A 22,257-nucleotide genomic window follows, 5' to 3' on the forward strand; every position below is an offset into this window, starting at 1 on the left:
GAACTTCTGAGGCAGGATCATGATTCTGCTGCGGACTCCTAAAAGTTAGTATTTACTACTGAAAGAGCTTCTAGAAACTGTGTTTGGTAGAGGGATGTGTTTGGGTTTTCCTTTTGAACCCTGTACAAAGAAATGATGGGGGAAATCTGATTTCATTCCCAGCTGACGTTCTCCATGGGATATTGCAACATCTTCCCTGGCACTCATCAGTTTATTCAGAAGTAGGCAAATCTTAAAAATGCATGAGGAGTGGAGGAGGAGTGGGAGGAATACAATAAAGTCATTGTAATGAGAGAGAATGAGTCTTTTAACATTTCAAAGACTGTTTTGGCTAGAGAGTCTCATACTCCAAAAGCATCACATCCTTAAGAATAGTGTGGATGTCACTTCAGGGGGAAGTTCTGAGACCAAAATCCAAAGTATCAGATCCTTTACTCCTAATGAAAAGTTTTGGAGCTATTGTTGTTCTAAACTGTAATGTTTTTTTTTCTTTAGAATGCACTAGAGAGGCGAAAAAATTCGAAGACTCAGGGTAGATCGAGTAGCAGTGCTCTGACTGGAGTCCTTTCTGCAAAGCAAGGTATCACACAGATGCAGTACGGTGTTACCTAGCTTACTGAGTTCCTCCTATCTTACATCTTGGTTTCTATTACTTTTTCTAACCAGCCAAGCCAAAATCTTTCCTCTTTTTCACATTTATTATCATATCCTTGTTTTTTATCCTTTCCTCAGGACTTGATGTTATAAAATTTCCCTCCTAATTAGTACCACTTCTCCTTTAGCTACTCTTGTCATTCATTCTTTACCCAGTCAATTGGATAAAGTCTGTTTTTTCTTGTATCTAAGCCCATCTGCAATTTTGACCATAACAAATAATCTTTTAGCTCTGCTGATGAAGACAGTCCCGATGTATATTCAGGGGAGAGAAAAAAAAAAAGATTTGGGATGAGGGGGAAAGGTGCTAAGTTGGACTTCTTGCTCCTGTTCTTGGAAGCTTTATGTTTCGATAGTTTGCATGAAAACTTTTTGCCCCATGTTTCTTCATGAGAAGGGAAACAGATAAGAACCAAAAAGCAGAATATCAGATAAAATTCTTCTGTGTGCTACACAATGTCCCTGTACCCTACAGTTTTCCCTTTCTTCTTGTATTTGTGTATTCACATATACAAATGCATATGAGATTAGTAATGTTTATCATTGTCAGTTGAAACTCAGTTTTCTGGTTTTCACTCCGTATGTCCTGTGTTTCCTAGCATATGTCTGTATAAAGAGGAGGGGCCAGACTCTAGATTCTAGTAAACTTGCTGATGTGCTTGAGAAGTGAACAGGTTTTAAGCTCCAGAGGAAAAATTCATGGGTGGCTGTATTTTCACACTAATCTGAACTAACCCAGAGGTTGTAATAATTCTAAAAAGTACTATAAAAGCTTACTTGTGGGCTTGTGTTTTAATGTTGAAGGGAGAGAAATGCCCCACTTGTCCCATCTGCGTGGCTCAGTGGCGTAGAAGAATGAGTTTGTTTCCTGCAGAACAAAAATTACTTGTCTGAAAGCAAAATGAAGTTAGCAGAAAATGTATCTGCCTATACTTGTTCTAGCAATTGCTGTGGAATAACAATTAGCTCAAAAAGCCACCACCTTCATGCCAATTGGGTATTGTATTTCTGATCTTTGTTTTGTTTGTTAATTGAAGGAAAATCTTTATTCATTTATGCAACGAGAATAGTTCTTTAATGCTAAGTAAATGTTTGTGTCATCTCTGTGCATGAGAAGCCAAAACTCATTTGTGTTTTTAACTTTATAGTCCAAGAACTCTTGTCGGAGGATCAAGGCTGCAGCCTGCCAGTCACACCGCAGTCCATTTCAGATCTCAAATCACTGGCCACTGCGTTGCTGGAGACTATCCATGAGAAAAACATGATCATACAACACCAAAGACAAACCAACAAGTAGGTTGCATGATTCCTGCATAAAGGAGAATTTACCAAGCTATGAAAAAAATGATGGATTTGCAGAATTTTGGGGAAATGGGAAGGAGGATGTGTTTTCCATGAGATCCATTGTCACTGTTAACAAGTGGGCTCTTTCATTTTTAGACACAAAGATCAGCCATGTGTTTGGAAAAACAGCACTTTGTAGCAACAAGTCTGGGCTTTGTAGCGTAGCCCTCCAGCTTCTGCTAGAAAAGGGTTGGGCGACTGCTCAGATTGTAAAGGAAAAGGGAGCTGCTGAATTTGTTGCTAATGTCACAATTTGCTAAGGAACATTGCTGGGAATGGCAAATGCTGCCCTAAGGAATCTGGAAAGACTGAACGTAACATTTGACAGAGGCCAGGAGACTATGGGTCACACAGCTTACAGCCATTGCTCCTAGAGGTACTTTTGCCAGAAGTTTTAGGAGATAAACACAGTTGGATTGCAAGTGCTTGCTTTTTTTTTTTTTTTTTTTAAATCTGAACTTTCAAGAAGGAGAATTTGTTTACTCTTAAGTGTTCTACTAATCAGTAGAATTCTTTGTATCCTGCACAGCACCTATGATGGCAGAATGTAATCATGTTGGACTCATTTTCTGATAGTCTGATATTATTGTTCTTCTGTAATGTATGGAAATCAGAGCTGGGAAGTGTTCCTTGATTCTGTGCTCATTTTTTTTTTTTTTCAACACTGAGTCACTACTGGTAATCAGAGGTTATTCAGGCTTCTCAAAGGCACATCAGGACCAGATGCCAGGAACAGGCAGGCATCTTTCATGGAAGGAAGGAGTATTACTGAAGTAAATTGTATTGCACTAGAATAGATTATTCCTTTGGAAAATTGATAACTGATACTAGGCAGAATCCACTGCCTATTTCTTAGCGATGTGGCAACAGAAGTGGAGGAGCAGTTTATAGTCACTCTTAAATACTCCTGAGAAAGCAAGTGCCAAATCAGCTGCAAGGAGACTAAAGCAGTGAACGTGTAGCCTGCATCTAATTGGTGGCAGCTGGGTAGCCTCAGGTCTGCAGGCTCGTCATGGAGCAGGGCTTCTCTGCTGAGCTGTGTTAATGGAGGAGCTGGGGCCCTGGTAAGCAGCTCCTCACACCCTTGTTACTGCTCTTGTAACTGCTGAAGGAATCATAGAATCCTTAAGGTTGGAAGGGACCTCTAGAGGTCATCCAGTCCAACCCCCTGCATACGCAGGGTCACCTAGAGCACGTGGCACAGGGCGGCATCCAAACGCCAAGAGCTCCAGAGAAGGCGACTCCACAACCTTTTGACTGTGTCATTCTTGGGGTGCTAGTTTGCCTGTTCTTGCCTATAACTGTAGCAAACTTCTTCCTTGTGTCTCTTTTTGGATCACAGGCAGTGTCCTGCATCTCTCAGATGTGTACATGTGATAATGGCTGTAGCTTCTGTTTTAAACTCTGAAGTGTGGGTTTTCTTTAGATCAGCCTTCACAAGGAGATACTATTCTCTTAGCTGCTTTCCAAGCTGGTAGTATGTAGCTAGTAGAGTTGTGTGTGCACCCCAACTACTATTTTATGCACAACAGAATGATCAACTTACAAGGATCTTACAGGGAGGTGATAACCCACCCCTCTCCTGAGTAAGGGTGCTCAGGATAGTGATGCTGTATTCAGTTTAGGACACTTTAGCGGGGGAAAAGGATAGATCCTGGGCAAGCTGAGTGAAAATCCTCACAAACACTTTCTGTTACTTCTGGCTTTAGCTTTCTTTTGGAAGGAGCTGGCCAGAAATGGGACGTACTTCACATAGAAGCATCTGAGATATGAAAGGGTTGCAGTGAAAGAGAGAAATGCAGGCAGGACATCAGGAAGAAACAGCCTTTAGTTGAGGTGTCATAGTTGGTTGTTTGGGACACTTAATTACAATGTAGGCCAGAATAAATCAGAAGGTAGATATCTTCTCCTTTATCCTCCTGTTCTCTTTCCCTGTGCAAAGAGCATGTTCAGAGGATACTGTTACTCACTCATACTGTTGGGTTAAGAGTGTGAGGTTTGGGGTGCTTACTTCATTGTGGGGAGAAGTTTTACTTGTGCTATTTGATAGATGATTGATCCGTTAGTGATTCTCTTACCAGTAAATGAGCATCCTGAGACCATATGAACCCATTTGCCTCCAAACCATTAACCTGCCCTGTGTTGCTGCTGGGAGATTGGGCTATGGCCACTTAAGTTTACAATAACAGAACGGTAGATGGCTTTTTGATTAACTGATGCTATAACAGATTAATGGTTCTTTTCTTTTTTAGTTAGATTAGATTTTGGATGTACTATAGAAGATGGCTTTCTGCGGCTGTTAAAACCATCCACTGCCTCTTGCTCTTGGAACAGACACGCTTTTATTGGCTTCTATTATTGCTGTTTTTCTAAATATGTGGCAAGATAGAGAGAACTGTAGGAATATATGCCTAGGAATGACTGGCGTAAATCCAGCCTTTAATTTTTTTCAGTTCCATGTTTAAGAAAAGTGAGTATATTTTCTAAAGAAAAGAGGTCAATTTCTATAGGTGATTGGTAGCTCCTACTGCTAAGGTATAAGCAGTGTCCTATATTTTTCCTCACAAACAAATGAGCTTCATTTGAAAAGGAAGTCCTAAATGAATTGTGCATGCAGCGAGATATTGCGAGATTAAATAGTTACAGAAATGTGGAAATAAGCAGCTCTAACTCAGCCTAGAAAACTGTTTCTGGCTTATACCAGTAATAAGTAGTTTCTTATATATTCTTTTGTAGCACATTTTGTTCATGAATTTGCCAGCACCCATACAAGCTGGGTGGGTTTAGAGGTTGCTCTGCTGGAGCAATGTTGCACTAAGTTTGAAGTCATTCACTTGGGTGAATTCAGTCGTGGCCAAAATAGCAAAAAGGATCGTGTCAGCCTGTAGCTGAGCAGGTGCCTCCCCGTGATGCACAGAACGGGAAGCGTGGCAGTGACAGGCCCTATTTACAGGCCTTTGGGTGACCGGATCCGTTTGAGGGCACGTGCCAAGACCCACGGTGAGGGTGAGCTGCAGAGCTCAGGTGCATCTCGTCAAGCAGCACGTCCCCCTTGAGGTTGTGTCCTCATTGCTGCTGGTATGTGGGCCACAGAAATACCACGTTTCTGCAAAACCTCATCTTGGAGAAAGGCTTAGACTAATTGCCGTATTGCATTAGGCCCGGGTCTAGATGACGGCAGAAGTAGCTCTTGTCTAGATGACGGCAGAAGCACCTTTGCCAGTGACATGATCTTTTGTGTCAACTGAAGGATCTGGTTCGCTGGGGCTAGAGACAGAAAACACGTTGGGCAGTTTGATGCACTCATCCCATGCTGCTGTTTGGAAAGGTTGCAGGCCAGTGCACCTTCCCACAGCACATACGGAGGCAGCAAATTGTCTGGAGCCTCGCAAGGGAGAGGAGTAAATGGGACAAACTGTTCTGTATTCAGGACTACTTACACCCTTATTTTGTCAAAAAATATTTTTGTGGTTATGTGGTCTGCATGCCCAGCAGCTGGACACTCGGGAGCCTGGTCCGTAAATTGAAATATGGAAATGGAATTATCAGGTCTGAGATTCTCATACCAGAGGGAAGTATTCTGAAAGCAAAATAAAGACTCCATCAGTTTTGGAGTCAGCTGGAGGAGGCAGTAGTAGATCCATCATAACCCTGGCCTACCTGATTGCTGTAGTTCAAAGGAGGAATAACCATAACTGCTCCCCAATGTTTTCTCTGCTGTGAGCATCAAGGGCTGGTTGCTCTGTAATTGTCACAGATCCCCGCACATCTCCACGCTTTCTTTGATATTTATTATGAACTTTTCCTTTCTCTTTTCATATGAATTCTCTCTCTCATCTTAATGTTTTGCAACCTTTAAAATACTGCAGGCTTTTATTGCATCCCCACCAAGCTTTAAAACGTATTATTTTCTCCTTGGTAACGGATTTTTCAAGCCCCTTCCGTTTCCACCATCCCGCATCTGCAGCGACAGCCCCGGGATGCTCAGGTGGCTGCGGCATAAACCTGAGGGCAGAATGGGGCGACTGGGATGTGCTGCCCCCCAGCACGCAGCTCCCACGGGGCCGGCGGCTCCTCCGGCTCTGATGTGAGGTGCCCCTGCCACCACGGTCCCCCCTCTGCTGAATGGGAGCTCTTTAAAGGTGTCTTAAAAGACTCCAGGCTCTAGGAGACGCGGCCCTGCCTGGGGGAGAGACGCTTCCAGAAATGCACTGCAAAAAATAATTCTTTGCAAGATCAAAATCATTCGATCCTGCGAGAGAATTAAGACTAAAAGGTAAATCCTGCAGGAGAGCTAACTGCAAATAGCATTTATGGAGGAATCAGATACAAAAGGAGAGGTGGCCCCAGCAGTGCGGTGAAAACTACGAGTGGGTGATAAGGGCCATGAAGTGTTTGAAACTTTTTGGTAAGAAAGAAAGAATTCGGGACTAAAATAAAAGATTTAGCAGGAAAGGTATCGCTTGCCCTGTTAAGCAGTGTTAGGGCTAGGCAAACCTCTGTGAATAAAGCAAGAGGCCAAAAGGATGTCTCGAAAGTTCAGAACCAGTCCAGATGTTGCCTTGAGTTTTACAGTCTGTTTGCTTAGCTTTCCTGCCTGATTTCAGCTGTAAGGAAGCTGCAAGTAGTCTGAAAAGGGAGTATTTGCAGATAAGGAGATGGAAACACTGTGAATTGTTACTGGTGGTCTTAAAAGTAGAGCACAGGTCAAATGTCCACTGCCTCCTAAACTTTTTTTTTCTTATCGTAGGATATTAGGCAACCACATTTCATTTTCCCAGAGCTTAGAGGTGTTATCCATTGCCTTAAAGTAACACTTTAAGAACTGAAGTGCATGTAAATGGTGATCTTTGGTTAGGTGACTGTGACGTGAAATTTCATCTCAGCTAAATATCACTTTTGTTTTCCCCCCGCTTTTTTTTCTCAAAGAATTCTAGGTAATCGAGTGGAAGAACTAGAAAAGAAGTTAAGGACTTTGGAAATTGCTGGCTTGTGGAGTCTTCCAGGTTAGTAGAAGTCCTCAAGAGCAGTTTCCATTATGTAGTTTTCAATGGTATATCTGCATTTAAGAAAAGCTTGGCTATAATAATTTTTTTAATGCGACAGTGATTTTGCAAATGTGATGTTCAGCACATCTGAGAAATTAAAACCCTCTAATAAATGTTAAATTGAAACAAAAAATCACTAGACTATTTAAGATGGGTTTCAAAGCTGTATATTGCATAGTTTGAAGGCAAAAAAAAGGCTGTTTTATTTAAGTGGTTGTATAAAATGATACATTCAGAATATTAGCTATTAACTTTTTCAATAAATTTTATTTATTAATTTTGTACTTTCTGTAATTTCCATAGGGTTTATTGCTGTATTTTTTCATATTTTTTCCCGTAGAATCATAAATTCTGAGAAATTGTAAATGTAAAAGAGCTTAAATTTTCTAGTCCATCTCTCTAGAGGAGGATTATTTGTGGTAGCATCATCTTAAATTTTGCATTTGGTTTTAAATTACTCAAGTAATGGGAGATTAATCTGTTTCCTAATAGACCTTGCTATTAGGAAAATGTGCAATATTTGATTTACATTTACTTTTTGCTTCTTTTTCTCTCATTACACCTAATTGCATCTCCTTCACCCACTGTGAATTATTCCTCTCCATTGTCTGCACCACCAGGCACTTTTGTTCTCCATTTTCAATGGTTCAGAGCTTTCACCAGTGCTCCTGGTGGTAGAAACTTTTGTGCCAGTTGAAGTCAAAAGGGCTTCTAGCTTTGGACTCCCTGTTATTTAGCACTGAAGTTTCCCTGCAGAAGACAGCGTTTGACACAGCTGAGGAGCCCCTGTGACAAGTGCTCGTGGCCTACACTGTGCAACCCGTTGGACTGCAATGGTGCATCTCCCCTTTAGCTTGTCCCTTGTAGGTCCTTCCGAAGTTTCACTTTTCTGAAACTGCTTTTCTCCATCATTGTTGCTTCTCAGAGCTCAAGGTCACAAATCTGCTCCATGGAGTGCAGTTCAGTTAGTTACCTGATGCACGTACTATGAGCGGTGCATTTGTCCCTTGCCACCTTGCCCAAATGCAGGCAAAATACTGATCTAGACTCTGCTAGTGCAGCTTGCACGTTGGTACAAATATGTATCATAAATTTAACAGTTTAATGTGCTGAAGGGTTTTGGGGTTTTTTTCCCAAAAATACTGTTCCATTCATATATTCATAAATGCAGTGTTTCTAAACTTTGCAAAATGTATTGAAAAAGAGTATGTGAAACAATGGGAACTTCTTGTTCCATTGTTGCTCTATTTAGGTAAGATATCAAATTGATATTTGTACAATAACAACTGTTTTTTTCTCCTTCCTTTCTTTTGCTGCGTGGAGGCCTGAGCTACAATGTCTCAGTGGGATTTGGGAGTAGGTTCTGCTTGACATGTATATTTTCAGTAACTGATTTTAGCAGTATGTTAAATATTGTCACTGCATGTAAATAAATGGAAATGTTATCTGAATACTTTTATATCTGTCAGATTAAGATGTTCCAATGAGCGAGTTAGATGACCACCAGGAAAAGGGAGGCTGCTGGATAAGACTGTTCCTTTAAATTGATGAAAATAGTGACAAGAAATGATCTTAAATAGATGTAATGGAATTTTACACTGGATTGCAAATTCTGTTGAGCATCAAGGCTTGTTGGTTGATTTACTGATTCTCTATTAAATCAAGAGAGTATTTTTTATTTGCAAGTGCAGGCTGGTCCCAAGGTGGTCAGAAAGAGCCTTGCAACACCTGGTGGGTCGCTAGTTAGAGAACATTGAAACCTTCTGCTCCATAAAACAGCAGCGTATAACAAATAATGTGGAAACTATCATAATGGCCTGTGCAGCTGTGTCTTGGCTAGGGTGAGAAGGCAGCATGTGAAGAGCTTCTCATCTGGTCTGTCTTAAGTCCAGAGAGAAAAATACCATTGGGTTGTGAGTTGAACTTTCTCTTACTGGAAAAACTTACCCATGAAGGCCGATGATCTGCTAATAGAAGACAGCACATTGATAAATGGCAGATATTTTACTTGAAGTTAATGTTCCCAGTTAGGCATCCTTGTTTATATATCATTTATAACATCCACCGTCACCATGATACTGATATGTTCCAAATGCTTGGAAATGATCTTAATAAGCTTTACCCCACTGAAGTAGACTTTACCCTACTGGATCGCTTCTAACTTTTTAGTCATGTATTTAGTTACGTATTTGTCATCTGTTTTATGTGCAATTCAGGAATAAATGGTGGAGAAACTAGATCAAGAGGAACTGCATATTTTTGATTTTGAAATAGTGCAAGTGGGAGCATAAGTTCAGTTTCCGTAAAAGTTCTGCCTACCACAAGCTGCAGCTTCCCCTATCTGGAAAATGGCTCTAATTAATCTAATCTCTTATGAAATGTTTGAAAAGAGAAAGCTTGAGTGTAGATTTCTCTCTTATGAACCCTTGTTGAGAAGGCAGCCAAGAATGCGATATTCACAGAAACGTTGCATTCTTTGCTCAGTCTCAGGTTTGTTGCAGTTGGTTGACACATGCACGTGCATTTTATTCAACATATTAAGTGATAATAATGGCCAGCTTATTCCTCTCAAAATTTCATGTTCAGATTCAGGCCTTCATGTAAGCAGTTCTGTATTATTCAAATCACTATTTCCTGAAAATCCCTGATGTCCAGTGCCTAAGAAGAAGAAAATCACCCATGGTTGAGGTGTTTCCTTTCTAGGTTCGTCGGAGTGTTTCCGAACTCCTCGCTCTGCAGTAGTCAGCATGGAGCAGTGGAGGGGTGGCATTGAGTTGCTCATAGCCAGTTACAGTAGGGTAGGATTGTTTAAATGGAGAAGAGGAGGTAAAAGGATCCTCGAGACTGGGAATCCTTTGGAGGAGTCTGCTTGTCCTGGAGAAGGAAGCAAATAACTGAATTTACTACTGTTGAAGAGCTATTTCCTTGCCTATTTTGTGATCTCCACTGTAATCACGAGAGCCCTTGAGAAATTCGTTTTATAGAGGGACTCTGCCCAAAGCCATATGAGTTACAAAATTCACTGGACCTGCAGCTAATAGAACTTTCCTGTATGTAGTCCAACATCAGGCCATGATTCACAGGCCAGCAAGAGCCACGGCCCTCTTTCATGAAATGATGTAAATCAGTGTAAGTAAATAGGAACTCAGTTGCATAGCTGTGGCTTAAATGTGTGGGAGGTTAGCTGTTATTTTCTGTAACTAAGTCAGTTTTCATAAAAAATGTTGTGAAAGTGAATGTGTTTACTGCGTAAATGCTGGCTGGAAGTCAAGAAGTTTCTTTTTCAAAGCTTGTCTTGGGAGCTTCAGGGATCCCAGCTCAGGCTTCGCTTTATTATGCTGACAAACAGCAACAACAAACACCTTTAAAAATTATTCAGGTTAATCTTTTGGGATCTTGTTCTGTTGAGTGTTATTGGATCTTTGGGATATGGATGGACTATGTGTGTGAATATCTGCTGGATGTTTTCATACCACTATTTCCCGTCTAGTTTAGCTCTCCTTCCCAAAGAAAATTCCCGCACCAATACAGGAAAGTGCATTCCCTCTTCCAGGGGCTTTTGTGGTTTGAAATAGCAGTTGGGCTTGTTTTGCCTAGTTACCATTTTTAGTTAATTTGCCTTAACATTGTGAATTCTTTTATTCCACTCCATTCTTTGCTAGTTAATCTTACAGTGTTATTATTTGCTATAGCAAAGGCAAAATCCTTGATGCATCCTTGCTTGCCAAATTCAAGTGCATTCACGCTGTTGCAGCCTATACCCAGCTTGTCAGGGATATTTCTACAAAATCCATGACAGCTTCAGGATCGAGATATTTACAGCCACTCTTTTCAAAAGTATTTAGGGGTTGGGACAGTGCAGCTGGACTCCGTGAGAGGAGCTCAACTTTTATTGCTTCACAGAAGGCACCAGAACTTTGCCAAAGTTGGATTTATTCGCACTGTCGCCTGACCTGGTGCTCTTTTGAAAGTCTCTGTCTCCAAAGGGTGATTAGATTTAGGATGTTGGCTTAAGGGGAAATGTACAAACAGATTTAGAGGGGGGGAAAAGTGATAGTAACATAAATGTCCGGTCTTATGGAGATAAATAGAGCAGGAGCTGCCACCTCTGCAGCCATTACTTAGCAGCTGGCAGCGCGCTGGAGGCCGTGCAGGGCCCTGCTTAGCTGATCTTGCAGATTTCCTGCCATTTCCCCTCCAGGTTTAAGGCAGTGTCAGTCACTAAAAGACCTGAGAATCCTGAATAGTGGAGGATTTGCTAAAGGATCTGCAGGTGTTGCTTTCTGTATTGCTAAAACATGTAAAGGCTACGCATCTACAGCAGAGCCCTTAGCTGAAGAGTTTCTTGCACAATTTTCTCTACAAAAGAGCTGGAAAGAGGCCCTTTTCCATTTGGCTTGCGGCAGAACTGCTCAGAAATGATTTGGGAGTTTTCAGATGAAAATCCCTGCCGTTCCCTGGCAGGGTGCGCGTGCTTCTCCCTCGGCTCTGGCGTCCTCCGCGGAGCTTTTTGCTTAGCTCTCTCTTTGAAAGGGGCTTTGTGGGCTCGTGTGCAGGGGGGAGCGTGCTGCAAAACCCAGTTCGAGGTGCAAACAGGTGCAGTGCTGAGGCAGGACGTGCAGGGCCCCGAGTCAGGGCTGCGTGGCAGCGGGCAGGCGATCCGTGTGCCAGGGTAAAGCCTTACCTCAGAATGCCTCTTGCAAAACTTCTGCTCTGATCAGATGATTAATATGCTGAATTGTGTGGCTAATACAATTTGCTGAATGCAGCATCTGGTCCTCTTTCAAAGTCTGTCCTTTCCCCAGTAGTGTGGGTAGAAAAATGCCTTTTCTGTGTTTGACTTGCGTATTTCAGCTGCAGTACAGAAGGTTTTTTCCATGCTATGGAAGGATCATTTGAGATGCTTTTCCTGTTCTGTTCTTCCTATAACATTGCAAAATGTGTTTGAGTATCGGGAATGAACAGTGAAGGCAGTTGATGAGTTAGTGATTCCAGCATTTTCTTTGTTTCAGGTGGAAAGGATACTATAACATTCAACGATCCAAATTTGCCTGTTATGCAGCGGTCTAGGTCACCCTTGTTAGCATCTACAGACAAGTCACAGCAAACTAAAGTACCAGGTGAGCACCAGCAACGTAAGGAAAATGATGGAAGCTGAGCACTCATTTCTTTGCAAATAAAAAGTACTAAATTTTCATGCTGGGGTACCAGAAGGCAGAGTTTCACTGGTGACAGAGATTGAATAAATCAACCACAAGTAAAATGGATAGATGGTCCCAGTATAAATAGCAGAGATACCTCTAAAAAATGACTGTTGGATAGATTACACCGTGCTGGATATCTGATCTTACACCTCAAAGAATTTTCGTGCCAGATAACTCAATACTATGAGAAGTTATTCATGCCCTCTGTGTTACAGCTAACTGCCTCCCGCTCGCTTTGCCTCTGTTAAAATGCACAATAGGAAAGCAGTGGGTAGAGCTGGCTTAGCACTTCCCTGCTTTATACCTCATATCTACATGAAAGGCTTCCTGATTGCACCCGATAAATTGAAATACCCTACTCCTTTTTTCCAGAGAAATTGACTTTTCTTTTATAGCCTTCAACGTATTTTGTTAAATCCTTCCCCAAAAGCAAGCTTTAACATCTTCTTTCCAAAGTCAAGCTTAACTTTATTTGACAGTAGCAAAAAAAGAGTATGCTATGCATAACCTTAATTTTCTCCCTAGTTTTTCATAATGGATGGAATGTGAATTATTATGCTTGCCTGTCAGCATTTGGATAAGCTCTTTAATGGGCATAAGGTTTTTGGTATGCCCAGATCTTTCTCAGCATGGTTATGAAACATTAAAACAATTTATTTGTTAGTCTTGAAACTAAATAGATGTAGCTTAATTTTGACTTTATTATCCATATCATCAGCTGATAAAACCTGACAGCCAGACTGATCATTTTTTATAATCTTGATCAGCTGATCTTTTGGTTGAAAATAAGAAATGAAACTAGAGTGAATAGTTCTCCAGTGAGTAATAACAACTCATGAATATTCATTTTTGTAGGCCTGCTAAATCATTGATCTTTATTAAATGTGCAGTTTCTGAAAGTATTTGCTTGATGGCCTTGTGCTCTTTTCGCTGCGTAGTTGTCCTAGGTGAGGCTGGTGTTACGCTTTTGGTTAAAGCTCCCTGTCAGATCTCATCAGCCCCTGTTCTTGTAGCGCTCTAATGCTGCCCAACCTCACTGTGGGCTGAAGCTTTCCATGCTGCATTTTCTACTTTAGATTTTTTTGTTCATTTGTTACCTAAATCAGTTGTTGTTTTCACTTATAACAAGGGATTTACACCCCACAACAAATCATTCACTTTTAATTCCCATGTGATTTTTTTAAAATAGATTATTCTGACTTTGAGCTTATTGAACGCTACCAGGGCTGATAAAACTGCATGCCCCTGTCCCTCAAGATACTGTAAATGTGGTAGGCAGGAAACCTGGCACAGAGAGGACAGAAAGTCTGCAGAAGAGCACTCTGAGGTCAGGACTCCCACGTGATGGGGAGATTAGAAGAGATGAGGACTGGAAGGGATGAAGGGAGTCTGAGTGAGGGGGGGCCTGGGTCTGGCGTCACTGCAAGCACAGGAGGGAGGAACTGAAATTCTGACCAAAAGTGGTGTCGTAATAAAGACTGAAAGAGGATGGGAAACAGGCAGTGTGTGTCGGACCTGAATGCACAAAGGGAAATAGGGAAGAGCTAGATGAGAGAGAGAAAGAGAGAGAGAGAGAGAGAGAAAGAAAGAAAGAAAGGGAGGGAGGGAGGGAAAGGAAGGAAGGGAGGGAGGGAAAGGAAGGAAGGAAAGGAAAAGAAAAAAAAAAGAAAAAAGAAAAGAAAAGAGAAGAAAAGGAGAAGAAAAGAGAAGAAAAGGAGAAGAAAAGAGAAGAGAAGAGAGAGAAATGCCCCTGGAAGGCAGACACGAGGCTCTGGTGATGGTAAGAAGCATCAGTGCCTGACAGGTCACACTGGTTCCCCTCCAAGATAAAAGACAGAGACCTTTCCTGTGAAAAAACTAGAATGGGTTGAGAAATTACTGAAATTACCCATCTTTAAATCTAGGCCTGATGATTCATGTTAGTGAACTGCAGTCATGTAAGTAGTACAGAACAGTTTATGCTTGCTACATATTTGGCCCAGGAAGCCTGTGCAGGAACATATGTTCTTTATCAGAAGCTTCTACAAAGGTATCAAATGTTGCCCTAGCCATATCTGCAGGTATTCAGAGGGGCTTTTTTAGGCTTGCTTGATCTAATCTAATCTGTTTACCCTCTTCTCATCAAGGCCTGTTTTAATCTGTAATTGTTTGCCCTGTTGCAGTTAAACTGGATGATACACGTCTGTAGAATGCAGCATGTGGCCTCCTTGTGAAAATGTTTCATCTTGCAGCGAGGCTGCATGACTTAAAGATGGCTTTTTCCACAGGATTTCCCTTTACCCGGTGCACAGGATGGGGGTGTGTGTGCTCGATGGTGCTGGAGCGTCGCAGCTCTCAGTGAGCAGCTCCTCAGAGGTCTTTTCCCTTCACCACTGAGCACATCGTGCCTTGTTGGCTGTGCACTGTTCCAAGCATTCTCTGAAGACAGAAGTAGTTTTTCAATGAGCTTTTCTGTGGGGTTCAAGTGCTTGCAAATGATTCATCTTCACAAAATTACAGCAAGGTGATGGGGTGGTGTTAGCCCACACTATAGAGGCAGGAGGCTGAGGCATGGGAAGAATAGTGTAGACTCCCTACTAATTTTGAATGCCAATTTGAGCTACATAAGTTTTGTTTATTTTTAGAGCACTTCAGATATTCATGTTCAGATGCATAACGGGAGCCTGACAGTGCTGCAAAACCAGCTCCCAGGGTTCCAGTTGAGCGCTCAGATAATGAGGATTAGATCCAGTGGGTAATCACCTTGGAAAGTTAATTTATCCCCGCTTTGCCACAGACTCTTAAATCCAGCTCTTCCAGCTTTCCAGGCTTCCTTAGTCGTAGCAACGCTGCCCGTTCCCTTCATTCAGCAGCTGCCAGGCTGGGAAGGAGAGGGGCCGACGGAGGCAGGAGGGATCCCACCGCGCAGGCCCCGGTCCCTCCTGCATGGGGCGGCTCGTGCTCTCCGTGGGGGACGAGCCCCCAAGGTGCCCACACAGCCGAGGCCCTGCACGTGCAGCGCAGGAGATACTTGGAGCTGTCTCTACAGCCGTACTGCTTTCATATCCTGATTTCTCTTCCTTGACTTTGCGAGCTTATTTTCAATGAGACTTTTTGTCCTTAATTGATAGAAGGTCAGATTCTTTTCATTTTATAAAGCTGTTTGTTTATACGTTGCTGTTTTCTCTATTCTGATACTTTTTATCCAGTGTTTGGCTTTGGGTATAATGATATTCCTCATGTTCTTCCACTGCGGCTTCATTTTATGCCGTTACCCCAATGAGGAACACCTTTTGTGGTAGGAAAGGTGCTGCAGGACCCATAACACAGGTTCGTTGTTGGATAAAAACTTGCGAACAGAAAAGTGGAGCTTGTGTTAGCCCTGAAAAAACAGCAGTGATTTGGGGACTGATGTTGAGCTCTGCCAAAAAACCCTGCAGCCAAGGGCCTTGCTGTGTTATCAGTGGCTGAGTGGGCCATCCCACACTGTGGTTTGGGCTATGCCTCCTTAGAGCTGGCAAAGCAGCCTCATCCAGCCAATGCTGATGGCTAGAAATCTCAGAAAAGGGCCTAGGGTGGGACAAGGAGTCGCTCCAGATAATCCCTTACCAAGGTAGAAGTCTCTGTGCTCTGAGCCTGTTGTGAGGGTCTTCAGGTCAGACATACATAAATACATGAGCCTGAGTGGACCATGTTGCTGTTTCACTTCTCTTTCAGCAGAGCAAAAGGGAGAACGTGATGAAACTTGTGCTGTTGCAAGAGAAACTGATAAAGAGGAAAATGATAAAGATTCTGTCAATTCCCCAGCAAACTTAAATAACCAAAATAAACATTTTTATCCTGCATTACCTCAATTACCTTCTGAGGAAGGAGAAATAAGCAACCTTGGAAGTCAAGTAAATGAATTGCCAGAAAAACAGGACGTTGCAGAACTGGAAGGGAAGGGAGCAGAAAAGCCAGCAGGGGTGGAGAACACATTAGTTGGGCCTGAGCTTAATGGTTCTTCTGAGGGAGAGCTCCCTATATCCAGCTCCGGCCGATCCGAGTCCGCAGATCCCTCAGCCTCGGAGAATGAACAGGCAGCTGAGGCTGACCTCCTAAAAGAGAGCAACTGTGAAGTGATGAAAGAAAAAGGGAATCAAAATAGCAGCACCATGGATCTTGAGGGCCCTGGAAGGCTTGGAGGTCTCCATGTCACAGCTGCTCACACAAGTAACAGCCCTGAGGAGCAACCTGAATCTGAAGGCAAGAAGCCATCCAGTCCTGCTGAAAACTCTGAATATTTGGATAACAGTTTGGCTTGAGGTATGAAGTCCTAGCCCTTGAGTTTCTTTCTGTCATCCTCTTGCATTGCAAGCTGTGGTGCTGCTGTGGATGTGGCTGGTTACTGCAGTAGTGTGTCATAGAGTTGAGCTTTGCATCAGTCTGTTAATATTTGTCTAATAAGGGTGTTTTCATGTTAATTTTGGCCATAGCCTACCAAAAATATAGATTACCTAAGAGAAAGAACGTGAAGCCACTGAGATTGGATTTTTTTTTTTTTTTTTTTTTTTTGGTAATGTTTGGAAGGTTCTAGATAGGAAGACATAATTAAAACGCCATGGTGAAGAGACCAGTGGTGATAATGTGTCATGTCGGGTTATGGCCAGGCGTCTGCAGTTGGTTTGGTCTTAGGGCTACTGTGTTCTGATGACTAGAAATATCTCCCAAAGACAGAAAGTCTGAAATGATAAACCATAGAAGAGTCTTCAAGTAGAAGGCTTTTGTTTGCTTCTGTGTTCTGCTTCTCTGCACAATGACTCAAGTATATACTTAAAATCAGTTATTCCTTTATAGGAATCAAAATACTTTCTGAAAAACCCTCCTTGCATGTTTGTCGTTCCCCCGTTTCCAAACAATCCATTCTCAATTGCCTAAATTTTGTACTTTCCTCTCCTGCCTTGCCTCAGGAAGCTGCAGGGAGTTTCTTCACCAGAGAAGCCCACGTGCTGGAGCTCTAGAGGAGGCCTCCCCGGAGAGGCCAGAAGCCCTTCCCTGACCTGCAGCTGCAGTTCCCATGTGCCGTGGGCAGCAGGGACAGCCTGTCCACCCGCTTGGCTCTCGGGCCACCGCTCGGGATCGCGCTCCTCAACCTCGAGCTGTTGGAACAGCCCGTGGGCTGCGTGACCGGCGCTCGCTTCCAGCCTGCTCCGTTTCTGCCCTTGCTTTGAAAGGAGTCAAGGCCTTCCTATTTTCTCCTGGTTTGGAATTTGGGATAATTCTCCGTTTCACCCACAGTTCGCCAATCTTGGGTAGAGTAGGAGGCTGATTTCATTTGCTGTGGCTTCTTTATCCCTCTTCCCTTGCTGATGTTGAGCTGCAAGAAAACCCTGCAGTGCTAACGGGGGAGGGAGGGGGCTGCTGTGGCCGTCCCCAGCTCCCTCCTGGTGCTGGAGCCGAGCCACTCTGCTCCCGGGAAGGCAGCAACACGGGAGAAGCAGCACTGGAGGCAGCAGCTGTGGGAGAAGGGGAGGCTCCTCCTTCCTCCCCTCTTTGGAGCGCGAGGAAGAGGCTCTGCAGCTGTGGGGCTTCTATGGGCCAGCAGCCGGCAAGGCAATTTTTCTGCTGGCGTGGGACCTAATTGTCTGTAAATGTGCATTGCTCACTCCTCGAACTTGAAACCAATCAGGGAGAATTAAACCAAATTTAATAAAATACTACTAATAAAGAGGAAAATCCCTCCCAGGCTGAGTCCTCTTTTGACAAATAACTGCCAGCTGCAAATTTTTACAGCCCACTCGTCAGCTACTGAATAAACAGAGTTTATATTAGCAGCACTGACAAACTCTTCTGTCTGTGGAAGCTGAGCTAGCAGGTGCTGCTGTAATCAAGGTGTCGAAGTCCATGAACAGTTTGTATTCAGCAGAAGAAAGGCTGTATGTAAATGATTACATACAAATATAAGGAATTATGGTGGGAAGGTGAAAAATGTGGCTTGTCTCTGTTTTCATGCATTTTTTTTCCTACCAGGTGCATTCATGTAACCCTTTGAGTGTCTCCTTGCAGGCAATGAAGTGATACTCGCCCTGCTCTTCACTAATGTTTCCTTTCTCTTTAAAGGTGCTTTGGCATTGCAGCATTTTGCTGGTAGCAGCAGCAGCAGCCCCGAGGAACAGAGAACATCTATATATTTAAGTGTGTTAGGGACGTGAGGCAGCAAAAAGTTTTCGTTCAGTACCCTGATCTCATCTTAAGTTCCTCATCACCTGAAACCAAGAAGAGTTTAAGTTTTTGAAAGATTGTTATGCTGTTGCCATTAATTGCAGCTGACTGCGTTATTGACTCATTTATATGACAGTACTGACAAGGCAGGAGAGAAATTGCTGCAGACCCTGACATCTCTGGGAGAATCCTGAATCTCTGGCAGGATTTTTTAACTTTAATGCCAGGATGTTACGTGAAGTGTCACTTTATTGAAGATATATTCTTTTCCATGTTCCATGGAGTACCGCTGCGCAGAGCTGAGCATCACTGCAGTCGGAACTGAGGCAGGATTCTGGCAGAAAGGTCAGGATTCCCCAGAGCTGGACTGAGATGCTCAGGGTGGTTTATGGCCGTTGTTTTCCTCTCTCATCTCTTAGCTCCTGGACTCTTAGTTGTCAGTTAATGCTTTAAATTAACAAAGTTCTGGTGAAAAGATTAAAGCAGACAGAAGCGGTCACTTTTTCATGCCTAAGTCGTTTACTTTTTTTCATTTCTTTCACAGAGGGGATGTATGGCCATCAGTTAGGTCATCTTGCCAGCTACCATCACACCGTTCTTTCCTCTTAAATGCCCTTTTTATATCTTTGCAGTCATTTAGTGCCAGCTTATATATCTAGATCTCTGGAAACCTCATTTCTCGTGCTATGTTGCTGGTGCAGCCATGTTCTGTCCTTTGGGCCCCAGTGGAAGCAAGTTCCTAGCTATGACTTTAGCCTTCTCCTGGGAGCACAAGGCTTGGATTCCCGGACGCTTGTCCAAGGAAGACAACACTGCTGCACTATGTAATAGCTAACTGTTATTGTGAACAATCCCTTGGATGTTGCTTTAATTGATAATGTTGTGTGATTTTTTTTTTTTTTTTTCAGAAAATCCATTCCTATTTTGTTGAGGAGAAAATCAGCATTATTTTGTTTGGTCTTGAGGCTTGCGCTGTTTATTTCTAGGACTTAAAGAATGCAGAAATCACATGCACAAGCCCTTTCAGTGCTGGGCCCTGGGGAGGCGAGCTGGGGGGAGCAGCCTTGTGGCAGGGGTACGCGGCAAATGGACCCAGTTTACAATTGGCTTTAGGGAAGTTGTCTCCCCTTAAAGTGATTTTGTGCATTATTTGTGAGAAGGATTTGAAAGTTCCACGTTGTGGTTATTTGGAAAGCTGCGTCGAGTGAATCTGTGGAATAAGTGTGTGAAAATGACAGATTAAGAAGCATCTTTTAGAATAATGCTTCCTTTCTAAATGAGACTATTTTTAAGCATATGGTGATTTGTATAATAAAGGCGGAGGAGTTTCTTTAATCCATATGAGCTCAGGAATGCATTTTACAATCTTAGCTGAGATTAAGTTGAAAGTCTGCTGCATTTTTGAGAGATAAGATTTTGTTTACTGGCTTCTGTTTTGCAGTTCTATTTTAATGCAGTTTTATTTATTTGCATACCTTTCTTTTGTTGATACTTGAATTAAATACGTAATGTAGTCCAAAAATATTAATATATTTTGTCATCTTTAATAAAAACACACATTTCCTGATACGCTGCTTTTATATGCTTATTTCCTTGTTTTCTCAGTATCAGATGAATGTTAGTTATGAGTTAGTTTTTCAGCATTTTCAATGGCCTGTGTTAAACTGTGAGGCATTAAAAAATTAAAGCTTTTAAGTGTGAGTTTTACGTCTGTCAAAAATTATCTGACTTACGTGTTTTCTCTGTCACTTTTCCAGGTCTAACTTGCTTCCATCTTTGTGTGAACAATCATGCTGTGTGTTTTAGCTCTGAAAATACTATTTCTCTCTGATCTACTGACTTTATCACAAGCAACATTAAACCTTTTGTATGTAATCGAGTTGCTAAACGTCATAAACTAGGAGTGTTAGGGAGCTTTTGTGGGGGAGTGAGCATGTGGGCAGCAAACGGGACCCTTCGTACCGGTCTGCTCTCCGCCTTGGAGCCTGTGACTCGGCCAGAGCCCTGCGGGCAACCTAAACAAGGGAAGTTACCAGTTAACGTACACGTGTTTGAGAATAAAACCTGCAAATACGAGAGGAAAGATCTAAAATTTGAAACAGAAACTGTCTGCGCTTCCCCTGCATTTGAGGGCTTCGCCGTTATCCGGGTTGCACAACGCGCCCTCACAGCTCTTGGAAGCACAGGGATCTCTTCACCTTTCACACTTGCAGCCGAGTACCCGATCATGTCTAATCAGAGGCAGTTTTCAGATTTACTGTTGTTTTTTTCTTTTGGTCTTTGCTGCTTCAGCTCACAGTGTCCTGAGCCCTCCTGACAGGGCCAGTGTCTTTGCCCAAACTATCAGCCCTCTCTATCAGCTCTTAACTACATGCATTCAGCTTCCAACTGCATAAGGGAATCCTGCATCTTCAAGAAGAGTCACCACAAGGTTGAGTTGATGCTGTTTTTATTGATCTGCCTACAGGAAAGACCCGCTCTACAAAGCGATACACGTTTCTTAAAGCAGCAGCAGAAAGGAAAGGGAGCCCTCCTGTCAGGTGTTCGGGTGGCCGGTGGCAGAGCTGAAGGTGCTTTGTGCAGGCTGTGGGGCTGCTCAGTTAAGCCTGGTCCTGCTCGTTGAGCCTCTCTTCTTCCTGTCTGCAGCCTCAGACAGCTTCTTGTCCCACAGGTTCTTGGTGCTCATCCCGATCACGCAGCAGGCGAGACGCTTGCCGGCATTCCCATTTTCCAGACTGGCCTTGTTGCCCTTGCCCATGTCATCTTCCTGCTCGTGAAGCACTATGGATCTGCCCAGGATGGAATACGGGCCAAACACAGTGGCTAGGAGGTTTGGCTTGTATTTCCAGATCTTGCCCTCTTTAGGAAAAAAGTTGCCAAAGTCCCCAGGGTGGCGAGGGTGGTTCACACCGAAAGGGTTATAGTGGCCTCCCGTAGAGTCACAGCCATCGCTGAGGTCTCCAAGCTGGTGGATGTGGATAGCTCTGCCAGACTGGTTGTTCTCTAGCGGAAACCCATCCAGGTCAAAAATTGCTTCTAATCTTCCGTGCGAGTAGCACTGCTTGAACAAAACCTGTCCAGTCACTCGTGGCTTGTCAGCATCTATTTTGGGGCTGGGCAGCATTTCACAGGTGGCATAAATCACCCCCTCGGTCTCGTTATTAACCATCGCTGGGTAGAGCAGGCTCTGCCAGAGGTCATTCACTTTCCTCTGTATGTCCTTAAGCGGTTCTGAGTTCGGATCAGGGTCTGTCACGACATCAGAGGCAGAAAGGGCAAGTCCAGCGACCAGAGAAAGCAGCAGAAGCATCTCGGCCGTGCGGAGCCTGCAAAAGAAGCCACGAGAGTTAAAGGCAGTTTGCAGCAGTTGCCTGGAGAGAGAGGGAGAGCCCCGGGAGCCGCTGCCCTCGGAGCTTGCCCACAGCAGCGAGTCCTGAGTAAATCAGGATGCTTACGCACTTTTAAAAACACATAGAGCCAAGGGCCAGGACTAAAAACATACTGGTGAGTTCATATTTCACACCAGAGTTTGGTCTGGAACAAATGCTTCTTTTTCCCTGCAGAAATGAAGTAATCTGGATCGATGTTTGATCAGTTTTGGGGTTTGCACTGATAGTTTTCTCCTGCCCCAGTTCCTGTAAGACAGTTTGCCAGGAGGCAAGCTTTGCCAGGTTTTGGTGCACATCTGGAAGTGTTAGTTAGCCCTCAGGATTGCAAAGAGAAAGCCAAGCAGCGGGTTACCTTTCGGAGCTGCTCCCAAGCCTGTCCCTCCTCAGCAGCTGCCCGTCCGTGCGATGGAGGCGCGGTGCCTGTGCCGTGTGAGCCTG

General features: G+C 43.3%; 2 protein-coding genes across 5 annotated transcripts in view; one reads left to right on the forward strand and one right to left on the reverse strand.

Moving 5' to 3' along the window:
• CCDC149 (coiled-coil domain containing 149) overlaps nucleotides 1–17,682 on the forward strand; it is a 46,137-nt gene extending 28,455 nt beyond the window's left edge. Inside the window, exons 8-14 of one of the 4 annotated variants that reach the window (XM_026037808.1) lie at nucleotides 496–580; nucleotides 1,803–1,947; nucleotides 6,928–7,004; nucleotides 8,370–8,402; nucleotides 12,059–12,166; nucleotides 15,947–16,534; nucleotides 17,179–17,682. In XM_026037808.1, coding sequence (XP_025893593.1) covers nucleotides 496–580; nucleotides 1,803–1,947; nucleotides 6,928–7,004; nucleotides 8,370–8,402; nucleotides 12,059–12,166; nucleotides 15,947–16,533 — 1,035 coding nt within the window. In that variant the 3' untranslated portion in view covers nucleotide 16,534; nucleotides 17,179–17,682. The remainder of the gene's footprint in view (nucleotides 1–495; nucleotides 581–1,802; nucleotides 1,948–6,927; nucleotides 7,005–8,369; nucleotides 8,403–12,058; nucleotides 12,167–15,946; nucleotides 16,535–17,178) is intronic. The other 3 variants (XM_026037810.1, XM_026037812.1, XM_026037811.1) reach the window with 3 other exon arrangements.
• A 3,224-nt stretch (nucleotides 17,683–20,906) lies between these two features.
• On the reverse strand, nucleotides 20,907–22,257 carry SOD3 (superoxide dismutase 3). The gene is made up of 2 exons (XM_026037786.1): nucleotides 22,172–22,257; nucleotides 20,907–21,756 (listed from the first exon to the last, which is right to left on the reverse strand). Exon 2 carries the CDS (start codon nucleotides 21,738–21,740, stop codon nucleotides 21,027–21,029), a length of 714 nt encoding a protein of 237 aa, XP_025893571.1. The 5' UTR covers nucleotides 21,741–21,756; nucleotides 22,172–22,257; the 3' UTR covers nucleotides 20,907–21,026.

This window comes from Nothoprocta perdicaria, unplaced genomic scaffold (assembly GCF_003342845.1).
Source record: "Nothoprocta perdicaria isolate Ctin4 unplaced genomic scaffold, notPer1 scaffold_2, whole genome shotgun sequence".
NCBI classification, from domain to species: Eukaryota; Metazoa; Chordata; class Aves; order Tinamiformes; family Tinamidae; genus Nothoprocta; species Nothoprocta perdicaria.

Coding starts and splice junctions, on each gene's coding strand:
- SOD3 (XM_026037786.1), bottom strand. CDS start 21,740: ATGCTTCTGCTGCTTTCTCTGGTCGCTGGACTTGCCCTTTCTGCCTCT.